Here is a 19,194-nt window from a genome sequence, read left to right on the forward strand (position 1 = left end):
AAATTACTCTATCTGTCTTCGTAGACAAATCCCTCACCTCTGGAATCAAGTAAGTGATGTCCTCTGAACTGCCTCCAAAGCAACTGCATCCCTTTTCAAGAAAGGGGACCAAGACTGTATGCAGTACTTGTGGTGTCGTCTCACTGTTGTCTCGCACAGTTGCACCAACACTTCTGTAACTTTATACTCTTCTCCTTTAGCAATAGATTCCAGAATTCCATTTGACTCCCCTTTTACCCGCTGTACCTGTATATGCATTTTTTATGATTGATGTACGAGGACACACAGATACCTCTGAACCAAAACACTCTGAAGTTTTTTACCATTTACTTATTAAGTTGCCTTTATTCTAAATGAAAAGGATAACCTGACACTTATTCACCTGCCAAATTAGGTCCATTCACCTGACCTACCCATGTTCCATTATAAATGTATTATTTCTTCATTGCATCTTAATAATGCACCTATTTTAATGTCATCTGCAAATCTAGCAATAGTACCTGCTATCCCTGGATTTAAGTCATTAATATAAATTGTGGCACCCCACTAATTACATCTTGACAACCCAAAAAAGACCTACTTATCCTGACTCTCTGCTTTCTATTAATTATACATTTAGAGAAGCTTTTGCTATCCATTTTTATATTTTGCTCTAATTCTCTTTCTTAATTTACGTTTAGTGTTTTTATTATTTTTTATTTACTAACTCTTCAAAAGTTTCCCAATCTTCCAGCCTGCCACTGGCCTTTGCGAGATGGTGTACCTTAAATTTTTGGCTTTATGCTATTTTTAACGTCGTTACTTAACCATGGATATCTTTCCCCACCTCCTCTGCAACACCCCCTTACAATCTTTCTTCCTCTCAGTTTTGGTCACCTTGCTGTAGGAAGGGTGTCATTAAACTGGAAAGAGTGCAGAAGAAATTTACAAGGATGTTGCCAGGACTTAATGGACTGAGTTATAGGGAGAGGCTAGACAGGCTAGAACTTTTTTCTTAAGAGCATAGGAGACTGAGAGGGGTTCTTATAGAAGTACATAAGATCATGACAGGCAAGGACAGGGTGAATGCAACTCAGTCTTTTCCCCAGGGTTGGGCAGTTGAGGACTAGAGGACATCAGTTCAAACGTAAGAAGTGAAAAAATAAAAGAGTACCTGAGGGGCAACATTTTATAGAGAGGGTGGTACGCATATGGAATGAGTTGCCAGTGGAAGTGGTTGAGGCGGGTACATTAACAACACTTAAAAGGCATTTGGACAAATGCATGGATAGGAAAGGTTTAGAAGGATATGGGCTAATTTCAGGGAAATGAGATTGGTGTGAATGGATATTTTGGTCAGTATGGTCTAGTTTGAACCGATGGGCCTGCCTCCATGATGTAGAACTGTTGTGGTTCTGTTCGCCAAGCTGGGAATTTGTATTGCAGACGTTTCGTCCCCTGTCTAGGTGACATCCTCAGTGCTTGGGAGCCTCCTGTGAAGCGCTTCTGTGAGGTTTCCTCCGGCATTTGTCGTGTTCAATTCTTTCGGCATTCATGCAGGAACTGGAGTTATTCGTATGTAGCGCTTAGGCGGTTGGCACAGGATTCTATGTAGGACTCTGTGACTTTATAGAATATATTTTAGTTGAGAGGAATTGACTATTTCCTTAAACAGCTGCTGCTGCCCTACTTTTGGGCCTTGTACGTATTACGTAGGACTCCAGTTTCTCATGCTCCAACTGAATTTGAAATTCCCACATTTGAGATCATTAGTTAATCCCAAATTCTGCTTTCTTCTAACTCTGGTCACCTGCATATCCCCTGATTGCCTGCCTCCATCAAGTGGTTTGCCTTCAGTTGCCTAAGTCTATTCTGAACCTCTCTTTCTGTACAGTTTTCACTTTGAGATACTGGTAAACCTACTTTTTTTACTACCTGCCCTAATAACACCTTATTTGGTTAAGTATCAAAACTGGTTTAGTAAAGTGCCTAGGAAGCATATTGGACTCTTATCACTACATTACAAGAACATTATGATTGCAAATTGTTGATGGTGTTGTTGTTATACTATGTATTTACTTGGAAAAACAGAAGAATGATTTTGCTAACTACATTATCACATCATCTTGTTCTATCTTAAACAGGTGCAGCATTTCTTCTGGATTTGCTTGTGTGAATGCAGAGCAAGAAGATGGCAGCTGTGAAAATTACAGGATAAGATTTGTCTGCCCTGAAGCATTTTGTGAGTAGTGGGCATTATTATTTCCAAAGTGGCATACGTTTAGTTTACAAATAGCCATGATTGAAGGGGGAAGCAGAAAATGACTGAAAGATTCCTGGTGAGTCCAAAGATGTGGGGTATCAAATTGAAGTCAATGGAGCAAGCTCATTATTTTTAATTTAGATTTCACAAGAATTATACCTTTAGTCTATTGAGTCTGCTTCACCATTCGATCATAGCTGACATGTTTCTCAACCTCATTCTCCTACCGTCTCTCTATAACCCATAAGCCCCTTACTTATTAAAAACCTATCTACCTCTGTCTTAAATATACTCAATGACTTGGCCTCCCAATCCTTCTGTGGTAATGAGTTCCACAAATTCACCACCCTCTGGCTAAAGAAATTCCTCCTCATCTTAATTCTAAAAAGTCATCCCTTACTCTGAGTCTTGTCTTTCATATGAGTGGAAACTTCTTCTCCAACTCCACTCTATACAGGCCTCTCAGTATTCTCTAAGATTGAATCAGATCCCCCTTCACAGAATCAGTCATACAGTATGGAAATAAACCCCTCGGTCCAATTCATCCATGCCAACCAGGTTTCCTAAACTAACTAGTCCCATTTTCCTGCATTTGACTCATAACTCTCTAAACGTTTCCTATTCGTGTATCTGTCCAAATGTTTTTGAAATGTTGTAATTGTACTCGCCTCTAACACTTCCTCTGGCAGTTCGTTCCATATATACGCCACCCTCTTTATGAAGAAGTTGCCCCTCAGGTCCTTTTAAACCGTTCCCTCCTAATCTTAAAGTTATGCCCACTAGTTTTGGACACCCCTACCCGCGGGAAAAGACCTTGGCTAGTCACCTTATCTATGATCCTCATGATTTTACAAATCTCTATAAAGTCACCCCTCAGCCTCCTGCACTTGAGGGCAAAATGTCCCAGCCTATCAAGCCTCTCTCTATAACTCAAATCCATCAGTCCTGGCAACATCTTTATAAATCCACTCCATACCCTTTCCAGTTTAATAGCATCAGTCCTCTAGCAAGGCAACCAGAATTGCACAGAGTACTCCAAAAGTGGCTTCACCAATATCTTGTACAGCCACAACATGACGTCCCAACTCCTATGTGAATGTTCCTTCACACCAATCTCCTTTCCCTGAAATTGGCCCATATCCTTCTAAACCTTTCCTATGACTCCCAACTCAATGCTGTGACCAATAAAGGCAAACGTACCAAATGCCTTATTCACCACCTTGTCGACCTGTGACGCCACTTTCAAGGAACTATGTAGTTCTACCCCAGATCTCTGTTGGCCAACAGTCCGCAGAGTCCTACCATTCATTAGTTGTGTCCCTGGAGTACAGAACGAGAGTCCTCAACCACTCTCATATTACAAGTCCTTCATTCTCAGCATCATTCATGTAAAACTCCTGTGGACACCTTCCAATGCCAGCACATTCTTCCTTAGATACGGGACCCAAAACTGCTCACAATATTCCAAATGTGGTCTGACCAGAGCTTTAGAAGGACATTTCTGCTCTTGTATTCTAGCCTTTTCAAAAGGAATGCTAATGTTGCATTGTCTTCCTAACTGCCAACCGAACCTAGGTGTTACCCTTTAAGAGAATCTTGAAATCAGAATCCCTTTCAGCTTCATAATTCCAAAGCCTTTCCCCATTTAAAAAACAGCCTACACCTCTATTCTCTTTACCTTGCAGTTTTCCATATTGTATTCCATCTGCCAATTCTTTGTCTACTCTCTTAGTCTGTTTGAGTTCTTCTGCAGCCTCCTCACATTTTCAAAATTGCCTGTACCTCTACCAGTCTGTGCATCATCTACAAACTTCTCAACAGTGGCGTCAGTTCCTTTTTTGAGATCATTAATGTATAACATTTATAATCGTGCTTCCAATCCTAACATGTAGAATGCCACTTGAAAAAGACTCCTTTATCCCCACACTCTGCCTTCTGCCAGTCAGTTAATCCTCTATTCATGCCAGTATCTTGCTCATTAACACCATGGATTCTTATTTAGCAGCCTCCAGTGTTACACCTTGTCAACGGTCTTCTGGAAATCCAAATAGATCACATCCACTGGCTCTCCTTTATCTAACTTGCTCACTACTTTCTCAAAGAATTCTAACAGATTTGTCAAGACCTCCCCTTGCTAAAGCTGTGCTGTATCAGCCATATTTTACCATGTATTTCCAATCACTCCGTAATCTCATCCTTTATACTGGATTTTAACATTTTACTACCTACTGAGGTCAGGCTAACCAGCCTGTAGTTTTGTGTCTGCTGCCTCCCTCCCAACTCAGGAGAGAAATATATTGACGATCTTTCAATGTTGTTGGGTCAAAAACCTGGAACTCCCTAGCAACACCGTGGGTTTCCCTTCATGACATAAATTGCAGTAGTTCAAGAAGACAACTCACCACCAACTTCTCTGGAGGCAGTTAGAGATGGGCAATAAATTTTGGTCCAAGCAGTGACACCCACATCCTGTGAGTGAATCATAAAGTACATTCTGCTGATGCTTCATGCTGTCCAAAATAGACAGGCTGAACCCGTGGCCAGAAAAAGTAACTTTACAGGTTGTGAAAGGAGGGGCGGGGGTGGAATTGGAAATCAGGAAGATGTCATCTTGTTCATGATCCTAACAGGGATGAGATGTAGTCAGGAAAGGTGATACCAGAAACCTCTTTGAAAGGTGACAGGAGTTTTCTGCTCTTCCTATCCACATTTTGTGCTGACAGATACACTTCTACTGTAGAGAAGAAATCTACCACTCCCTTTTACAGCAGAGTTTTCTTCCTCTTGAGAAAGGTGTGCATGATCCAATTAATTAGGAATGAATTACAAATGTGGCACCTGATTGAATCAGGCTTCCAGAGTGGTAAATTGCTTCAACTCTGCAATTGGATGCTTGGATATTGCAATAGGAAGACAGTCAACATATGCATGAAGTTCAGATCTGAATTTCCCCATCGGACACCTGTCTGTTGCAGTGAGGTTAATACTTAGGCTCATTGTTCTATGGATAGTGCAATGGTGTTCCTGTGAAGTTCAAATCAAATAATTATTTTGGTTTGTCGTAAGAACGGAATGTTTAACTTGTTAGTTTCAAATCTCGGATAGATAGTTTTTTGCTCGGAAAATGTAATAAGGCATATGGGCCAGAGGCAGGTATATGGAGTTAGGCCACTAATCAGCCGTGATCTCATTAAATGGTGGAACACACTCATGGGGCTAATTAGCCAATTCTTGATGCAGTGTTTCTTATGTAACACAGAGTGCTGGGAATATAACGCTAAGAAGGACCTCCCTCCTCCTTAGGGGAAGGAGGAAAGCAAACTAACACTTGGCTTCAAGGGCTTGTTATTTTAAACACTTTGTGGTCGGAGGTTAAAACCAAATATTATTCTGCCAAATTATTTATCAACTTGATTGTAAAGCAGAGTCCAAATATAAAACTTATTCACAGTTAATTCTGCACTTTATAAATAAACTGTCATTAGCATCTTTTAAAGTATTATGACCGTTTTCTTTTTGTTGTATTTATCAGGCAACAACAACTGCAAGACCCAGTGGTTTGATCGGGATAATCCATCAGGCAATGGGGATTACGAAGATCTAGTAAATCTCCGAAAAGAACAACCTGGTAAAATCTGCACTAACCCAATTTCATGTGAAGTGGAGACAACTTCAGGTGTTCCAGCCTCAAGCACTGGAGATAACATCCCTGAGTAAGTAGTGATTCCTTTCCTTGTACTTTGCGATTGTGTCTATGGTCTGGCCCATATGTTCTCAGAGTGCTGGGTGCAGGAGCTACAGTAATGCAATGGGGAATCTTGGGAATAAGATCGGCTATGCATCACCACATCATTTCTGGGTTCCTCATGAGGAGGGATAGTGAGGTCTGTAATAGTCATTTTCATTTCTGGCATTAATAGGAATGTTCCCAGTATGCAGTTTGCTGAATGTTTCATTTTTACTGAACATTCACAACAGAAAGAACTGGTAGAAGTGGTGCAGATGGTCAAAGGGTATGATGATTCTTGGCTGTGACTCTGAGGCCTAAAAGGGCACTCCAGGGCGATGCTCTTCCATATTCATAAGAGTGAGAAGGCCATCAGTGAAATAAGGAAGGCATGCCCATAAGGTGAGCAGCAGAACAGGTACAGGGAGCAGCAGTAGACAGCAATGCTGGCTGGAGCACTTTCTTAGTGTGACTATGGTACCTGTAAGGATGCTCCAGGGAGATATTATTCTGTTTTTGCAAACCGTTGATAGAAAGGAGACCTCTTGCAGTTCAGTGAATGTTCCTGGGTGATCTGAGGGTACAGTATCTGCCGCAAGCATGCAACCAATGATAGTTCAAACAGATGGGATTCAAGTTCAGAATACAAACCTGAATGCCTGCTCATTCGCCACCTTCACAATTCACACTGTCCACCACCAGTGCACAATAGCAGCAATGTTCATCATCAATAAGATGCATTGCAACAATTCACTAAAGTTTCTTCAACAATATCTTCCAAATGTGTGACTTCTACTCTGAGAAGGACGATAGCAGCACATACAGGCTGCCACCACCATTTTCAAGCCTCCCCATCAAGCCATACGTTATCCTGTAACACTGTTCCTTCATTGTTGCATAGTCAACGTTCTGGAATTCCCTCCCTAACAATATTGTGGGTAGCCCTACATGCAACAATAGCAGCAATTCCAGGGGACTTAGGAATGAGAGAAAATGCTGACATACTTAGCAAAACCCAAATCCCGTAAACAAATTTTAAAATGGCTGTTAATTAGTACTGTTTTCTCACTTTGTTTTTTAAACACAAGTTGCAAAATCCATTTTGCTTGAGCAGTTACCATGCAGAAATACCCATCCTATCCGTATGTCTAGTCTTAGAGTTGTACAGCACAGAAGCAGACGCTTCAGTCCAACTTAAAGCCAAGGACTGCAAGTGATTCAAAAAGTTGGCTCGCCACTACCAAGGGCAATCAGGAATGGATAATAAGTGATGACCCAGCCAGTGACAACTGCATCCTGTGAACATTTTTTAAAAATTGACAATGCATCTTCCCTTTTGGGGTTGCTCACATGGAGCCTAAAACACCGCAGTTAAATATGGGGAAGGTGATGGGTTGGAATCAGGTTGAGACCAATTTCACTGTTATTAATCAATCTCCCTCCTGATCCTACTTCTAACCAACCAATTTTTTAAAAATTGCATGTCAGCCCTGTATTTTAAACGATGCAAATTGCTTTAATAGAAAATAATGTACCATCCTCCCATTCTGTCACAAACAGATGCAATATTTCTTCTGGCTTTGTTTGTGTGAATAAAGAACAAGATGATGGGACATGTGAGGATTACAAGATACGATTTTTTTGTCCTGAATCTTTTTGTAAGTACTAAATGTTGGTAAAGACTAATTGTTGGATTATTACCTCCCATTTGGGAAACATCCACTTTATCAAAAGGTCAAGCACAATTCGCTGTTTATAATAACTGGTTTACTAATTGTTACTGTATACTTTGAAATAATGATACATAAATTAATGCCTGTGAATTCATTTTGTATTTTTACAACAATTGGATGGTTTAATTCTTGAACATGATTGTGTACCCAGAGAAAATGCCTCGTGGCATGTTATGTAACAGAACCAGTTCCTCTCTGTAGCTGAGAAGGTGAGACCCAAGGTGTTATGAAATGGGTATTGTGATGAAGTTCCAGGCAGTGAGTTAATTCATTCTGAAACCAAATGGTGAAGTAGGAGACTAGAGCCAATCTTTCACTCTATACTAGAGTTAATTATGGAATGTAACACTGCAAATGCCTGTCTCCTCTCTGATCAACATTTAAATCTCTTTATACATCTTTTTGAAAACAATAAACAAAGCCAGTCTTTATATGTGTTCAAGGCACACAATTGATCAATTCCCCCCACTTAACCTGAATAAGACAATAACAGATGAATCAGTCATTTAGTAGGACATATGCAAGGAACTTGTGAAAATTCTGAATTATGCTTAGTGAAATTCCTGCCCAATGATTAATATTGATGAGGGGAGGCAGTGGCATAATGGTAATGTCACTGGATTAGCAATCCAGAACCTTAGACCATTGTTCAAGAGCATGACTTCAAATGCAGACAGTAACATTTGCATTGAATAAAAATCTGGAATAAAGATATGTAGTAACTGTTGTTTCCCATAAAAACCTATCTGGTTCACTAATAATTTTCAGGAAAGGAAATCTGCCATCCTTACTTGGTCTGTCTGACATGTGACTCCTGACCCACAACAATGATGTTGACTCTTAACTGCTGTCCTGACAATTAGAGATAGGAAATAACTGCTGGTCTAGCCAGTGAGAGTGGTTTCATGACGAATAATGCCATTTTCCATGAAATAAGATTTACCTTCTATTCCATTACAGAGAACGGAGAACTGTACAGCACAGGAATGTGCCCTCCAGCCTACAATGTTATGCGGAACATGATGCCAAACTAAACTAATCCCATCTGCCTGCCCTTGGCCCATTCATATGCAAGGGTCTAAAGGTCTCTTACCTAGCCCTAAAATATCTGCCTCCACCACCACCTCTTGCAGCATGCTTCAGACTCCACCACTCTGTATGTAAATAAAACTTGTCCCTCACATCTCCTTTGAACTTTCCCCCTCTCCTCTTAAATGAATGTCCCGTTAGATATTTCAACGCTGGGACAATTATTCTGACCATCACCGCTATCTATGCATCTCATAATTTTATAGCCTTCTATCAAGTCTCCTCTCAATTTTGCCAAACCAACCTGAGTTTTTTAAGCTTCTCCTTTATAGCCTATACCCTTTAATCCAGGTAACACCTGGTAAACCTCTTCTGCACCCTCACCAATTTTGACAGATGCACTGTGAAAGCATACCATCCAGATGCATTATGGCCTGGTACAGCGACTGCTCTGCTCAGGACTGTAGGATGTTTGTATGCTCAACAGAAGATTGTATGCTCAACCCAGACCAACACAGAAGCCGCCCTTCCATCCATGGCTTCTTGCTGGTGTGGAAAGGCTGCCAACATCATCAAAGACCCCTCCCACGCTGGTAATGCAATCTCTTCTGTCAGGCAGAAGTTGCAGAAGCTTGAACGCATGCACCAACATGTTCAAGAACAGCTTCTTCCCTGCCATTATTAGACTGATGAATGGACTCTCTAACATTAAGTAATGTTGTTTTTGTCAATGTGGATCTTGCTTCATGCATCTCCTGTGCAGTGTAGCCTGTATGCCTCACTATGTCGAAGCACCCTGTGATCTCTATGTCCTTACATGTAATGATCTGCCTGTACTGCCAGGAAATGAAGATTTTCACAGTACTTCGATACACATGACTACAATAAATCAAATCAAATAAATCCAAAGCGTCCACATCCTTCCTGAATGTAATGACCTGAACTCAATAATCTAAGTGTGGCCTAACCAAAATCATACAAAGGTGCAATACGACATCTTGTACTCAACTCCCCGAACAAAATAGACAAGCATGCCATATGCCTTCTTTATCACCTTATCTACTTGCATGGCTACTTTCATGAAGCTATGAAGTTGAACCCAAGATCTTTCTGTATACGAGTGCTGTTCAAGGCCCTGCCATTAACTGTATAGTTTCTTTAGCATTTCCTCCCTCAAAGTACAGCACCTCACATTTACCCAGATTAAATGCCATTTTTCTGATCATATCTGGAACTGATCTATATCCTGCTGTATTCTTTGACAACCTTCGACACTTTACACAACTTCACCATTCTTTGTATCATCTGCAAATTTGTTAATCCACCCATCTACATTTTCATTGAAGTCATTTGTATATATCACAAACAACAGAGGTCCCAACAAAGGTTGAGGGGAGACCTTATTAAGGTCTACAAAATCATGAGAGGTATACACAGGGTGGATAGCAAGAAGCTTTTTTCCCCCAGAGTGAGGGACTCAATTACTGGGGGTCATGAGTTCAAGGTGAGAAGGGAAAAGTTTAAGGGAGATATGCGTGGAAAGTTCTTAACGCAGAGGGTGGTGAGTGCTTTGAACGGGTTGCCAGCGGAGGTAGCACGTATGATGGCATCATTTAATATGTATCTAGATAGATACATGAATGGGCAGGGAGTAAAGGATCACAAATCCTCAGAAAATAGGCGACAGGGTTAAATAGAGGATCTGGATTGGCGCAGGATTGGAGAGCCGAAGGGCCTCTCCCTATGTTGTAATTTTCCTTGTCTTTGTTCTATGCCAGTCCTGAACTCTGATCAGCAGGTCTTAAAATTAATCCCATGTGTCAAATGTAGACTTCCCCAATAACAGCTCCTCCCAATTAACGCTCCCTAGCCCCTGCCAAATACTGATGTAATTTACCCTTCCCAGTTTAGTACCTTCCTGAAGGTCCTGACTTATCCTTCCTTGTAGCAATCATAAAACCTAAGGAGTTGTGATCACTGTTTCCAAAATGCTCTCTCACTGAAAGGTCAGTCAGCTGGGCAGGCACATTTGATTTGACTTAATTGATTTGATTTATTGCCATCACATGTACCTAAGTACAGAGAAATATTTTGTTTTGCAAGCAGTATATGCAGATCATAGCAAGCAAGGGCATACAAATCATGGGGTGCTTAGACAAGATGAGGCTTACAAGCTTATGGCTGCACAGGAGGTGGACAAAGCAAGATCAATATTAGCAAGATTAACATCATTTCAAGTTAGAGAGATCAATTCAGCAGTCTAATAACAGCCGGCAAGAAGCTGTTAGCCATATAAGATCCGGTATGACCCTTTCCTGTAGTTGATCAATCCACCTACAGTTTCAAGAAAACCACTTGGATGCACTTAACAAATTCTGACCTGTTTCAAACTCCACCTGTAAGGGAGGCTCAGTCAACATTTGGGAAATTAAAGTCACCCACTATGACAACCCTGTTTTTATTGCAACTTTCCATAATCTGCCCACATATTTCTTCCTTGGTGGCTGTTAGGGGGCCTATAATATAATCCTATCAGAGTGCTTGCACCCATCATACTTTTTAACTCTACCCATAATGTCTTAATGGATGAGACCTTCAGTATGTCCTCTCTGAGTGCAGATATGACATTCTCCGGATTAGTAAAGCAACTCCTCCACCTCTTTTGTATTCCTCTCTGTCTCATCTAAAACAATGAAACCCTCGAACCTTGAGCCAGTCCTGTTCCTCTCCCAACCAAGTTTCTGTAATTGCCACAATATCATATTCCCATGATCCAAGTTGTAAGCTCATCTGCCCTATATTTAATACCCCTTGCATTGAAATTAACATACTTCAGTCCATTAGTACCATCATGTTCATTTACTTATCTCTGCCTGCCCTCTGTATCTATCTTACTGTTTCTGACATCCATCTTCTCCTCAATCCCTTGCTGACCTGCTACTCTGGTTCCTGCCCCCTGTCACTCTAGCTTAAACACTCCTGAATAGCACTAGCAAGTTTTCCTGTGAGGATATTTGTTCCCCTCAGGTTTAGGTGCAACCTGGCCCTCTTGTAGAGTTCACCTCTGACCCAGAAGAAGTCCCAATGATTCAAGAACCTGAAACTCTGCCACCCCGTGCCAGCTCTTTAGCCATGCATTCATCTGTCCCATCTTTCTATTCCTTGTTTCACTAGCACATAGACCTGATAGTAACCCAGAGATTGCTACACTCGAGGTCCTGTTTTCAGTTATTACATAATAAAAGTGTCCCCAAACTATAACCCCCTCCAGGATTCCATCCTTATCGAGACTTTCTACTCTGGACAGTCAGCCATTTCACCAAATATTAGAATATTGGCCATGGCGAAATCCATGATCTACACCCAGTCCTACTGCAGTGCAGAACAGCGTCCTACATCCCCACTGCAGTACTGCTGGTAGACAACCCTTGCTGTGATACCGCTGATAATGGAGAGCTAAGCCAATTATCCATCAGCTGTCTTCGGCAGGACCTCTTACTGAAGGCCAGAGATTCTTTCTCAAGTGCATTCACAGCAAGTTGATCATTAATGGTTGTGAAGTAGCCATCTGGAGCAGTGTTGGCCTATATGGATGAGCTATGTAGTTGGATGGTTGAGGGTACAGTCGCGACTACATAACTCATTGTGACCACTTTCAGTTAGATTCCAGCAACTACCACCTGCCCATTGATAAATGGATCTTATTTTGATTCATGTTGGTTTTGTATTAGCAATAGACCTTAAAAAGTTGCTGAGGAAGGCTGGAAGGGGTAAATTGAAGTATTATCCAGGGTTGACAGAGTGAAAAATAATGGATATTTAATACTCTGAATTTTCTTTGGCCTCATTAGTTAAAACCAATTATTATTCTGTACAACTTGTTAGCAGATAATCAGCAGGATGCAATGTTACTGTTTCTGTTCTGTCCTCATTGGACAAGATCCTTTCATCACATTTTTAAAACTATTGCTCAGAATTTTGTTTGTTGCATTAATTAGGCAGCTGCAAAACTGAGTGGTTTGATCGTGATAATCCATCAGGAAATGGTGATTATGAAGATCTTGTGAATCTGCAAAAAGAATATCCCGCTCAAATCTGCAGTAAGCCGACTGCCTGTGAAGTGGAGACGACGTCAGGAGTTCCAGCCTCCGAAACTGGAGACAATATCCCTGAGTAAATATCAATTTCTGTCACAGATTTTGATGTTGTCACTTTATTTCAAATAGCATAAACTGTTTTGAAAATTACTTTGTCACGTTGTCTCTTTCCACATTAAATAGGTGCAGTGTTTCTACTGGATTTGCCTGTGTGAATGCAGAGCAGGATAATAGGAGCTGTGAGGATTATAAAATACGATTCACCTGCCCTGAATCTTTTTGTAAGTACTGACCACCTGTAAAAGTTAAGTTATTGATATTTCCTGACTACTTTTCTGTAAATTCTGTAATGCTGCTTTGATAAGTTTTTAAATTATGTCCTCCTGAGTATGTCATCTCTGAGTGCAGATGTGACATTCTCTCTGATTAGTAATGCAACTCCTCCACCTCTTTTCTGTTCCTCTCTATCTCATATAAAACAATGAAACCCTGGAGCCTTGAGCAGCCAGTCCTGTCCCCCTTTCAACCAAGTTTCTGCAATTGCCACAATGTCATATATCCATGATCCAGGCTCTAAGATCATCTGCCCGACCTATAATACTCTTTGCATTGAAATAAACATACTTAAGCCCATTAGTACCTTCACATTCATTTACCTATCTCTGCCTGCCCTACTTTTCTCATTTACTGTTCCTAACATCCATCTCCACCGCCCCCCCTCCCCCCCCCCCCAATCCCTCCACTTGCTGACCTGCCACTTTGGTTCCTGTCCCCTGCCACTGTACTTTAAACCATCCTGAATAGTACAAGCAAGCCTCCCTGCGAGGATATCGGTTCCCCTCAAGTTTAGGTGCAACCCATCCCTCTTGTATAGATCACCTCTGCCCCAGAAAATGTCCTAATGATCCAAGAGCTGAAACTCTCCCACCCCTGTGCCAGCTGTTAGGCATGCATTCATCTGTCTCATCTTTCTACTCCTTGCCTCACTAGCATGTGGACCTGATAATAACCCAGAGATTGCTACACTCAAGGTCCTACTTTTCAGTTATTACATAATAAAAGTGTCCCCAAACTATAACACCTGCGAGATTCCATCCTCATTGAGACTTTCTAATCTGGACAGTCAGCCGCTTCAAGAATATTATCATTCTGGCCCTGGCAAAATCCGTGATCTAAGCCCAGTCCTACTGCAGTGCAGAACAGCTACTTACATCCCCGCTGCAGAACTACTAGTAGATAGCCCTTCCCGTGATGCCGCTGATAATGGAGAGCCAAGCCAATTGTCAATCAGCTATCTTAGGCAGGACTTCCTACTGAGGGCCAGAAGTTCTTCCCCAAATGCATTCACAGCAAGTTGACCATTAATGGTTTTGAAGTAGCCATCTGGAACCGTGCTGGCCTATATAGATGAGCTATGTAGTTGGGTAGTTGAGGGTACAGTCACGACTACATAACTCATTGTGACCACTTTCAGTTGGATTCCAGCAATTACCACCTGCCCATTGATAAATAGATCTTATTTTGATTCATGTTGGCTGTTTATTAACAATAGACCTTAAAAAGGAGCTGAGAAAGGCTGGAAGGGGACAATTAAGGTGGATCTTTGTGGGTATTATATACTCTGAATTTTCATTGGCCACATTAGTTAAAATCAATTATTCTGTGCAATTTGTGGACAGGTAATCAGCAGGACCCAATGTTAATGCTTCAGTTCTGCACTCATGAGACAAGATCCTTCAATCATATTTTTAAAACTATTGCTCAGAGGGTGCATTTTGTTTGTTGCATTAATTAGGCAGCTGCAAAACTGAGTGGTTTGATCGTGATAATCCATCAGGAAATGGTGATTATGAAGATCTTGTGAATCTGCAAAAAGAATATCCCGCTCAAATCTGCAGTAAGCCGACTGCCTGTGAAGTGGAGACGACATCAGGAGTTCCAGCCTCCGAAACTGGAGACAATATCCCTGAGTAAATAGCAATTCCTGTCACCGATGTTGATGTTGTCACTTTATTTCAAATAGCATAAACTGTTTTGAAAATTACTTTGTCACATTGTCTGTTTTCACATTAAACAGATGTAGTGTTTCTAGTGGATTTGCCTGTGTGAATGCAGAGCAGGATAATAGAAGCTGTGAAGATTACAGAATACGATTCACCTGCCCTGAGTCTTTTTGTAAGTACTGACCACCTGTAAAAGTTAAGTTATTGATATTTCCTGACTACGTTTCTGCAAATTCTGTAATGCTGCTTTGCTAAGTTTTTAAATTAGAAACTGATGGTACTCCATTACTGAAGGTTATAACAGAGTAACGCATAAAAGACCTACAATGCAATAAGACGCCAACATTCAAAGGACCAATATGACCATTATCCTGTCATTACAAACGGTATAGAATATTAGCCAGCCACTTACATTCAGGGATAACAGCTGACTTAGCACAGTCTTCTATTAAGATACTTATGAATAATTTCACTGAGAGCATTCTAAACCTCAGATTTTAAGTTCCACAAGATCTGTTAAATAATGTAGATGTGCCTTTTGAATTCTGCAAAAACAACTATTCCATTGCCTTTATCACTTATTCCTTGCAGGAGAAGGAGAGAAGGGTGCTCAAGATGCTAATCACGGTGTACCAGACTTAGAAAACAAAGTCCCTTTAAGGTGTCAATTAGAGCAATATTGTCTTTCTGTGTGAAAGAGGTAATTTATGAAGATCTCATCCTCCAAAGACAAGAATGGAGGAGGCTGCAAGGGGTGTTCTTGTGGGAGGAGGGGGAAGAGCGAGAGAAAGAACAGGTTTCAGAGGGGGTAAGGGGGAAGCTGAAAAAGAGAGCAGAGAAGGAGGCTGCAAAGGAAAGACAACACTTTTAATCCTGTCAGTGAGAGAATATAGAACCACCTGGGAGCCAGGAAAATGTGAAATCATGAAGTTAACTCATTTTCAAGGAATGTGGAATCTCTAGTTTATGGCTAAATAAGGTCAGTGTCTACTATTAGGCAGAATTGTAGTGGATGCTATTGTGATCAACATTGTCAATTGTTAAGTTTAAATGTGAAATTGATATCTGAGATGTATCAATAAGGGTTGTGACTGCACCGAGTTAAATTTTCCAGCTTTGGGTATATGTAATGGAAACATTAGCTGTAATGTCACTGGTCTTCAGGAGATGTGTTCAGATGATATCTTCTTTGTGTCGCTGTATCTATCAGTAATTTTGAAAAGAAAATTTGGTTATTGACTCTACCTTATGTAAATCTTGTATGAGTCTTGTATAAATTCAAGTACTGTGGTGCCTAAGAAATGAATGCTTTCCCTGTGCATTGAGGCTTTAGTCACAATGGGGCATTGATAATTGGGGATACTGATAAACTCTTATCATTCTGCTTCTGTGCAAGTCCAAATATCTTCATGTCAACTCAAATGTACAGAGTATATATTAAGGCAAGCTAGCAAGGAATATAAAAACGGACAATAGGAGCTTCTTTAAATATGTAAAAAAGGAAGAAAGAGGTCAAAGTGAACGTAGGCCCCTTAGAAAAAGAGGCTGGGGAGATGGTAATAGGGAACAAGGAAATGGCAGAGGAGTTAAAGTTATTTTTATATCAGTCTTTATTGTGGAAGGTGCGTTGAATATCCCATTAATACTAAACAGTGCAGGAGCGCAATTAAGTACCATCATCATCATTAAAGAAGTAGAATTAGAGAAACGAATCTGAGTCTAAAGGTAGATAAATCCCTTAACACTGATGGCTTGCATCCTAGGATCCTAAAAGAGGCAGTAACAGAGGTAATGAATGCATTGGTTGTAATTTTCCAAAAATCGTTGGATTCTGGAGAAGTACTAAAGGATTGGAAAAATGCTAATGTGACAACCCTATTCAAGAATGGAAGAAAGCAAAAAGTGGATAACTGTAGGCCAATTAGCCTAACATCTTTTGTTAGGAAAGTATTGGAATCAATTACTCAAGAAGTAATAGCAGAACACATGGAAAATCATAATCTAATCAAGCAGAGTCAGCATGGCTTCATTAAAGGGAAATCAGTCTGAACCAGAGTGGATAGTAGAAGCACTTCCAGAAGGCATTCGACAAGATACCTCACAAAAAGTTTATTTCATAAGATCAAGGTCTATGGTGTTGAAGGTTTTATATTGGCATGGATAAGGATTTGGCCAATGTGCATGAAACAGCAAGCTGGGATAAGGGTTCTTTTTCAGGTTGGCTACCTATAACCAATGGCTTCCCTAGGGATCAGTGCTGGGACTGCAATTATTCACAATGTATCTTAATGACTTGAAGGAAGAAAGCAAATGTATCGTAGCCAAATTTGTAGATGACACAAAAATAGATGCAAAGCAAGTTGTGAAGGGGCTGCAGGAGAGACATCAATAGGTTAAGTAAATGGGCAAAAAGTTGGTAAATGCAGTATAATACCAGAAAGGTTTGGAAAGAAGAGCAGAACAGAATATTATTTAAATGTTGAAAAGCTGCAGAAAGCAACACAAAGGGGCTTGGCAATATTTGAGTACACAATATAGGAACATAGCACGCAGGTGCAGCAGGTAATCAGGGAGGCTAATCGACTGTTGGCCCTTTTTCAAGGGGTTGGAGTTTAAAACTAGGGAAGTTTTACTCCAACTGTACAAGGTGCTGGTGAGACCACATCTGCAGTGCTGTGAGCAGTTTTGGTGTCCTTATTTAAGAGCTGATATTATTTCAGTCGAGTTCAGAGAAAGTTCAGTGGGAAGATCACCAGTATGGAGGGATTACCTTATGAGCAAAGGATAAACAGCTTGGGACTCTACCTTCTGGAGTTTAGAAGAATGAGTGGTGATCTAATTGAATCATATATATACTTCTTTAGGGGCTTGACAGAGTAAATACTGAGACAATGTTTCCTGTCACGGGAGAGTTTAGAACCAGAAGTCACAGTCTCAGAATTAATGGATGTCACTTTATGAATGAGATAAGGAGGAATTTCTTTTCTCAATGGTTTGGAGCCTTTGGAATTCTTGCCATAGAGAGCTGTGGGCACAGAGTCCTTGTGTATATTTAAGACTGAGATATAGCAAGCGTTAAGAGGAAAAGACCGGAAAGTGGTCTTAAGGAATATTGGATCAGCCATGATCCTGTTGATTGATGGAGCAGACTTGAGGGGCTGAATGGCCAACTGGTATTCCTTATGGTGCTACAGAAACAGGCAGAACAGCCTGGGGCACTTGGTTTCTCTCTGTGGCCAGCATTTATTGCCCATTCCTAATTGCCCAGCAGTTTATTCTAGGAATTGTTCCTGGTACTTTCAAATCTGGTAAAGCATTAATGAATATTATTAATCTCTAAAATCATTGATTAATCTAATTATTATTAATTCTCAGGAATTAATTTTCAGCCAGGTCAGCACTGGGAGTCCAGTTGTTACCTTCAGTTTCTACTTTCAACCACATAACTGTGGGTCTGGAATCACAGGCCAGATCAACTAAGGATGGTAGTTTCCCTCCCTAAAGGACATAAGGGAACCAGATGGTTTTTCCAATGATTGACAATGGATTCATGGTTACCATTAGACTCTTAATCCCAGACTTGTAATTCAAATGTCACTATTTGCTGTGGTGGGATTTGAACCTAGGTCCCCATGACAGTTACACTGGTTCTCTGGATTAATACACCAGTGATAATACTATTAGGCTGTCACCTCCTCTGAAGGGCGAATATTGTTGGATACTTCCAGCAGTTAATTGTTGTTACCTTTCACATGAGCAATAGTGTTAAATAAAATGCTGCAAGTTTGCTTCATGTTTAGATATCATCTGAATGGTTTGATCCCATAAAACATAATTGTATTCTGTAATGTAGAGTACAGATTACTCTAGGAATTGTTCCTGGTACTTTCAAATCTGGTAAAACATTAATGAATATTATTAATCTCTAAAATCATTGATTAATCTAATTATTATTAATTCTCAGTAATTAATTTTCAGCCATGTCAGCACTGGGAGTTCAGTTGTTACCTTCAGTTTCTACTTTCAAACTAGTATACCTCAGGCTTAGGTTCTGTCTTGAAATGTGCTATTTACCTTTTGTTTCCTTCCTTTAACTAGGTAGTTGCAAAACAGAATGGCTTAATCGTGATAACCCATCAGGCAATGGGGATTATGAAGATTTTGCAAGTCTCCGGAAAGAATATCCTGAGCAGATCTGCAATAATCCAGTTGCCTGTGAAGTGGAGACAGCATCAGGACTTCCAGCATCAAGCAGTGGAGACAACATTGCCCCGTAAAAACTTATTTTGATAATTTCACACTATTTCACATCATTCGCAAAGAGTATAAATTGTTTAAGCAACTATAATGGTATCTTTTTGCA

At 40.5% G+C, this 19,194-nt stretch overlaps 1 protein-coding gene across 1 annotated transcript in view; it reads left to right on the top strand.

Annotated features, from left to right (window-relative positions):
* The window catches only part of LOC140487258 (uncharacterized), a 190,306-nt gene that overhangs the window by 126,953 nt on the left and 44,159 nt on the right, over nucleotides 1–19,194 (top strand). The window contains exons 25-32 of the mRNA XM_072586884.1: nucleotides 2,124–2,221; nucleotides 5,775–5,955; nucleotides 7,530–7,627; nucleotides 12,730–12,904; nucleotides 13,012–13,109; nucleotides 14,624–14,798; nucleotides 14,906–15,003; nucleotides 18,930–19,104. Of these exons, the coding sequence (XP_072442985.1) occupies nucleotides 2,124–2,221; nucleotides 5,775–5,955; nucleotides 7,530–7,627; nucleotides 12,730–12,904; nucleotides 13,012–13,109; nucleotides 14,624–14,798; nucleotides 14,906–15,003; nucleotides 18,930–19,104 (1,098 nt within the window). The remainder of the gene's footprint in view (nucleotides 1–2,123; nucleotides 2,222–5,774; nucleotides 5,956–7,529; nucleotides 7,628–12,729; nucleotides 12,905–13,011; nucleotides 13,110–14,623; nucleotides 14,799–14,905; nucleotides 15,004–18,929; nucleotides 19,105–19,194) is intronic.

Source organism: Chiloscyllium punctatum, chromosome 16, assembly GCF_047496795.1.
Source record: "Chiloscyllium punctatum isolate Juve2018m chromosome 16, sChiPun1.3, whole genome shotgun sequence".
Taxonomy (NCBI): Eukaryota; Metazoa; Chordata; class Chondrichthyes; order Orectolobiformes; family Hemiscylliidae; genus Chiloscyllium; species Chiloscyllium punctatum.